Genomic DNA, 7,270 nt, shown 5'->3' with positions numbered 1-7,270 from the left:
CAGTATTAGCCGGGTATTGTTCTTTAGAATCTTGACTAGACAGAAACAGGTAGTGACTTTCCATGGTGATTATCAGCTGTGTCAACCTAGCGCCCCTTATACGATTTCAGCGTTTTCCAATAGGTACGCGCTTCGGATATGGCTTCGTCGATGAGTGGAGTCAACTGTTTTAGTGCGAGCCATTGTTGTAATTCCAATTGAATTCCTATAGGTGTGGCAGTTCCGTTCAAAAAGCGTCGAATGTCCAGAAATATCAGTCCGTTTTGGTTACATAGGGTTCCGTATACATTCTCCTGAAGGTGGTATTGTTTTACATACAGACACGATGTATGGTTGAGATCGATGGGTTTGATTTCATAGTCTAGGGGGTGATGTGAGACAGACACACTTATCATCACAATACCCGGTATGACACATACTAAGGTAATCAGTACAATTCCTATTCCTTTCATGACATTAAAAGTGCCTTTTACCCTTTCCTCGCCTTCTTCCAAACAATCCATAATAAGAGCATTGGTCGTCATGATTATGGTATAAAAAATCAAGACCGTCCTCAACCCTTATAAACTATAATCTGTCACATCCTTTGCTAGAATCCACGAATCGTATTTCTTTGGCCAGTGTAACCAACGCACTAGAACTTCCTTTTGTTTGTAACGCGTTCGCTTTTTCAGCACTTTCTCGATATGATACTCAGTGGTTTCATTGATGTTTACCGCTTGTAACTCTGGTTCATAAAAAGTTCCATTTATACTCTCACCATCCCAAGCCTCGAGTGTATAAACAGGTATTCCCTCTCTGTTATATCGTGACTTGACTTTAAAGAGTTCCCCTGTCCACTTTTGGGAATATTCTCGATCAAACATTCCTCTGACGTGGGAAATACGTACCGTTTGACCTAATTTATACTTATATCCTATTTTTTTTTTTATCTTCTTCTTTACCTCTTTCATTACATTTTTCTTTTGACCTTTTTGTCTTAGTAGGTATTGTTGTAGTCTACTTTCACTTTCGTTGTCTTTACCAAGAGACGCTGGGTTTTTGCCCAGACTTCTATGCACGGTGTGATTGTAACTATAGACAAAGTCCTGTAACTTGTTCATATACTCCTTTTTTTCTTGTTTTTAACATGTATCTAAACAGTTTGTGCTTAATGGTTTTGATGACCCGTTCCGCGTAGTTGGCTTTGGTTTCATTTTGTGTCACAATATGGTTTATATTCAGTCCTTTTAAAAACTTAGATACTTGTGTGTTTTTAAACTCGCTCCCTTTGTCGGTCCGTATGGTATTTGGCTTTCTATCTCCATTTAATATTTTTTCTAAGGCTCGAATCACTTCCGTCCCTGTTTTCACTTTTAATGGTTGACACCAAGTGTACCTAGAAAAGATATCTATAACCACGAGTACGTACTTGAAATTATCGTTTTCTTTGGACAATGAAACCATATCCATTAAATCCATATCCCACATGCTATCTATCCCATTCACAATAACTCTTGATCTTTGAAAATGTCGTCTCGCCCCTCGAGTGAGTGAGTAAGCTTCTTGGTCTTGTAACCATTTTCGGATTTTGTAACGCCCAATTTTATATTTGGACTCTGATTTAACGACCTCATAGATTTTGTCTGGTCCCGAAAAACTGGCAGGATGGTTGGGGTTGAAGTAGATGGTGGCTAAATAGTCTTTCCAATTCATTATACATGTATCCACTTTTTTCTAGGTTGTCTTTCTTTCTTTTCAACTGGGCGTCCTGGGGGTCGCAATGTTATATCACGTTTAACAATGAGAGTGACAGGTATATGTAATTCTTTCAGTCCCTGGTAAAATTGTGTGGCACCGACGGGCGTGTAACTTTTGTGTTGATACTGTGTGTCTTTCAGCAAGTCGACTATATGAGATCCAAGAATTGTGGACCCTTTATAAATTTAAATTCAATAAGTTCTCCCTTTGAATTCCACCCTATTGTGTCATTTGGATCTCGTGACGTAAAGGTCAGTATCGCTTCTACCTTAGACCGATACCGTTTTGGTATCACTTCCAAGATTTCTGAAATGGTCAAGCCAGAGTCCTTTGATGTTTCTACATGTTCCATGGTTTCAATCTCAGCTACTCCTCCTGTCTGTGATGTAGGGGTTGTGATATGACGGTTCAGTAACCTTTGGTATTTGTCGTAACTTAAAAGCACTGATTTTTGTATATATTTCATTTTATAAGGTCCCGTAGTAAGTAGCTCCAATGTTTTTTGACAAGTCGACTCATCTTTAATGGTTAAGTGCTCTATTCCCCTTATAATAGTGTGTAGATTATAGATTTCTCGCGGGGGAACACCTTTGTTCTCATTCTATACTTATCTTGACCCATTGGCGTTAAGTCCAAAACTAAATAACCAAAGACGTCATTTGTTGCGTCTTGATAAGCTTCCAATAACGCATTGGCTTTACCTGGAAACAATTGACGTCCCAAGGTCATTATCCGAGACGTACCCAGTACATTTTTGAACAGCACAGTATACCAACTATTTAAAGCGATTGTTCTGGCTGATTTACCTTGTTGAAAAATATTTTGGGACAAGTAGATAACACTCAGACGGCGATGATGACACCCTTGCGTAAACAGCAACTGTGTCTCTTTACTTTCAACCACCTGATGCATGAGATCGTCTATGATAATCAAACAATGGTCTCCATTCGCAAACTCTTCCACTTCTGTTTGTGTCGGAAGTCCCGGATGAAGTTCGAAATGGGGTATAGTCTTGTCCATCTCATCGTAAAGAGACTGATACACTCCATAACACCACATGATCTTCTGGGGTGGCTCTGTTCCATACATCATATCAAGATGATGTAACAACCGGTTCACCCACCGAGTTTTTCCACTTCCGGTTGGCCCCACTACAGTCATACTAGAACACGGTTTGAACGGAAGTAAGGGTGTTTCACTGGACGCTGAGTGGGGGTGGATATTGTTGTTCTGTGGTGATGATGTTGGTAATGGTTGGAGTGGTGGTGTCGGTACTTCATGTGACAGGTCATGTTTACTGCTCATGGTTTATTCAAACACGTCTTATTTTGTCCACGATGGTCCTTGTACATTGTAACTGACCCTTATAATGTTTAATTTGAGTGACTAAAAAAACTGAGAAAAATCGTATATGTTCTTTTATTTCAAACAACACATGCAACAGTAAAACAATGTCAAATATGATATGTACAATCAGGTAATAAAATGGTTATTCAATAACAGTACAAAAACATGCCAAAATCATATAAAAACAAATAGTCACGTACATATCTTATTTACAATGTTAAACAAAGGTCAATCCAAAACTAATTACTTTCAGTAACCATAAGGTACCGTATCAAAGTTGTCTATTCTTCTACGCTTCGTGTATACCATTTGGTATGTTATTTCTTCTTTTCTATTGTAGAGCTTTCGTTTTCTTTTGTCCCTACATATTTTTCTCGGATTAACTACTGTTACTGCTGATAGCGCTTCTGGGCATGTAACTATCTGTTTCACACTGTCAAAGTTGATCATTTGACTGTTTGTAAAATGTAAAGTGAAATCTCTCACTTTGCAGGTTTCTTTGTTTTTGTTCGTTTTATATGCGTAGTTTTTTGGACCTGCAGACACAAACTCGACAATGTGTTCTCCTTCGCCTAATTCGTTCGTGAGCTTTCCAAGGTAGTCTCCTAGTTGTGGTTCCCATTGTCCGGGAATACTAGTGAAGACACACGAATCAGTATCCCAGTACAATATTCTTCTATCCAATGTCTTTAACACACTGTAGAGTTTAAGTCTGGCCCAACAGGTAGTAAATGTGGCCAGGTATACGTTGGTTTTGTTATCCACAGGTAGACAGTCATTCTTGTACGTCCATTCCATTTGAAGTGTGTCCTCCGAGACTATGTGAAAGTTCTGCGGTTGTTTCATGACATCAGTAAAAATCTTAAAGAATTGGTCAGCTTCCGTTGTGTGGAAAAACTGTGTTTGTCGCATGTTAAGACGTTGTCCGAATTTACCCCAGAAACTATTGAGGCACAACTTGGCCAACGCCCTCAATCCGGGATTTTTAAGGATCATATCACTCTGTAGCGAGACGCATTCCTTTTGAAAGTAGTCATTGATATATTTGAGGACATCCTCCTCAGTTTTGATCCAGTCGGGAGGGCCGCTTGCCTCCTGTTTGAACTTGAGGAAGGTGTTGATGTACTTGGCAAACAGACCCCCCTCTTGTGTAGAGGGATTGTATTTTGTCGTGTCAGACCAATGGTACACTTCGTAGATTTGAATGATTGTGTATCCTTGCTGTACAGCCGTTTGAAGTTCCGGTGTACACCAGGTTCCAATTATCGCCCTTTCTTCTTTCGAACAGATGCAATCATTTTGGTTTTCTGTATCGGCGCATGTTTTACATAGTGGGAACTTGAGTTTTCCATTTGAACGGTAAGGAAGTACTGGGTGATAGAGTCCTCTAGGCGGTAGTATTTTTACTTTGGCAATACCAAAGTAGTCATTGATTGTTTTGAAATTTGATGTTACTATTTCAGGGTGTCCTACAGGGTATTGACAGTATTTATTGACCCACGGATAGAGTGAAGTAAAATTGACGTACTTGATTTGTTCATCACCTGTAGTTTTATAGTAAAGCCGACTGGCATTGGTTCTACCACCAAAGAAACTATCTCGGGGATCCAGTCGGTCAGTAAAGTCCAAAGAGGTCACATATTGTTGAAGTTTCGGATCAGAATGGAGTTGATTTTGAAATTCGTGTTCCCAAATACATTTGTAGGTCATTCCTAGACGCTCAATATACGTCTTTTTCTTCTGGGTCACGACGTAGAGTTCTCGCATTGACCGGCTAGTTAATGGGTGAATTGTGTCCTCTGCGTAACAGACGGGACAACCATGAAAGACACAACCGTGGTACTCGTAAGCCGTATTGGTTTCGGCACAGTAGCCATCCAATTTGAACCGTGTTCCCTGTAATGTCTTTTCTCCGCCATTGAGAGCGTGTTGAATAGTGATACCATCTTGTTTGGACATCAACTCCAGCCACTGTAGAGACATCCGACTGAAACTGTCTTTTCTGACAGACGGAATTTGAGCAATAGGAGATTTTATAAACCGTTTAGTTTTGATAATGTCGTCTTCTAGATGCCCTTCTTTAATCCAAGTATCGTTCTTCAGAATTTCTAAGTTACCGTCAATGTATCGGGCAGGTGTCCACTCTTTGGCGTCATTGATTTTGACCTCCCATTCTTCTTCAAAAAACTTGGTTTTGAAGATACCCATACACATGGAAGCGATGGTTGAATAGTTAAAGGGGTCAACAGAGACGGGACACATCTCTTTAACAATCTTGCCCTTTTTTTTAATTAATAAGGCAGAAGTCTGCGTGGCGGTTTTCAACAAATCTTTTAAGGTTAAACAAGCTTTTCTTAAAATATCAACGTCACTACGACAATACTCAAGCATTTCTTTTCGGAAGTCAAAGGTCTCTTCTTTCTTAGAATTGAGCCAAGCCAACAATTCTTCTCGTTCTCTGGCACTCATGAAATCATATCCGTAATATTTAGCGTCTGGGTACGGTCCAATATAAGTCTGGTTTTCCCTAGTGTTGCATAAGTGAGGAAACCAACCATTTTTCATCTCTGTTAAGCCAAACGTCTTTGGCAGGGCAGCAAGCTTCATGGGGAGAAAATTCAAACTGTCCATAATTGTGATGTTAAGACCTTTTTCTATCGTCATATACATAATTTTTGAACCACTGTAAATGATTTTGTTCGGGCGTATGGACTGGTCAATGAGATACTCAAGTAGGAAATAGCCGTCATATCCTTTCATATTGTGAGCAATGGCTTTATAGTGTTTGTGTTGAGGTGAAAATAACCAGGTCCCAAAGGTTTCCAACGTCTCACAACCTTCAAAAATAAATTCACGCTGTCCGCAACTCGGCAAACAAGGTTCTTTTTCCTCTTTCTGACAGTTTTCGCAACGATCTCCACATTTTTTACACGGTGTGTCTGGCGCCTCGTCTTTAAATTCATCACATGCTGTTTGGGCGACAACAAAATTGGGTCGATGATTCGACTTTCCACACCAAGAAGACTTACAGTTCTGACATTTAAGGCAAGTATTGCAATCTGGTTGACTGTGTTCACACTCAACTGGACGGTATCCTTCTTGACATTCTAATACTTCATCTTGAGTACATTCAAAATCAAAAAAAGATAAATTTAGAATCGTTTTGTTTGTATGGTGTAGCTCTCAAGAAGCAGAGATGATCTTCGAGCACATATGTTTTACAAGAATTACATAAGTATTCTCCACATCTATGATCTTTTATATTACGCTTTGTCCTATTTATGACTTTATAACAGGTACGACATTTCCAGAATGTCTCACACTGCGACACCTCTTTACTTTGGTCGTCATCTCGCTGACGGTTAAGTCCCTCTGGTCCTTGACGGTGTCTATCGAAGCACTCTTGCGATCGGCATTTCATGTTACAGTCTTTACATATCACGGTGTTTTCTGACATGAGACAGTTGTCCTTCTTACATACAAGGCATTTGATCTCACATTCATGTCTTTCTAGATTGTTGTAGTGTTTGAGACATTTTTCACAAAAGTATCTTGCGCTGAAGAATCCGGTGATACTGGTTATGGCGTTAAAATGATTGTCGTCGACCAAATACAGATATATACACGGGTGTTCGCCAGTATTAGAGTTGGTGATAAATTTGTTACCTAATCGGGCGCTGATTATCATTATTTTCACACCAAGAACTTCTTCAAACGCTTCTATGTTACTGAGACTGGCTGGGCAATCCAGAGGTACATTCGCCATTCGACTGAGTATGAATGCAAGTTGTCTCTGCTCATTTCGTTTGTTTTTCAGCAAATTCGAAAAATAACTTTTTGGAACCTTGTTGTGTTTCAGAATCAGTTCCAAATTACTTTTCTTTTCTCTGTTTTTGACAATCTCTTTCCATTCTTCCGGTGAACATCTATTTAATTTTGCCCAGCTGACCCCTATAGCTCTGGCCATACACAGTTGATCTTCATTTTCTATAGTCACGATGGAAGTTTTGAGTTGTAAAGAATTATTTTTTCCTTTAAGTTTAATTATTCTTTGTCTAGTGCCTCCTTTGGGTCAATTGATCGATCCTATAGTTATTTCAAAACTTGAGTCAATAGCCAACTCCTGGTTACTATTAAGTACCTTTTCGATAGTAGACATGACCACATCGGCACAGAGTTCACT

At 39.4% G+C, this 7,270-nt stretch overlaps 1 protein-coding gene across 1 annotated transcript; it reads right to left on the bottom strand.

The window, feature by feature from the left end:
• Nucleotides 1–3,336: 3,336 nt before the first annotated feature.
• On the bottom strand, nucleotides 3,337–5,847 carry LOC128223236 (uncharacterized). Its single transcript, XM_052932527.1, has one exon. The coding sequence runs from the start codon at nucleotides 5,845–5,847 to the stop codon at nucleotides 3,337–3,339; it is 2,511 nt and encodes an 836-aa protein (XP_052788487.1).
• Between the last annotated feature and the right edge of the window lie 1,423 nt (nucleotides 5,848–7,270).

This window comes from Mya arenaria, chromosome 17 (genome assembly GCF_026914265.1).
Source record: "Mya arenaria isolate MELC-2E11 chromosome 17, ASM2691426v1".
NCBI classification, from domain to species: domain Eukaryota; kingdom Metazoa; phylum Mollusca; class Bivalvia; order Myida; family Myidae; genus Mya; species Mya arenaria.
This window is presented reverse-complemented; position numbering and strand designations above follow the sequence as displayed.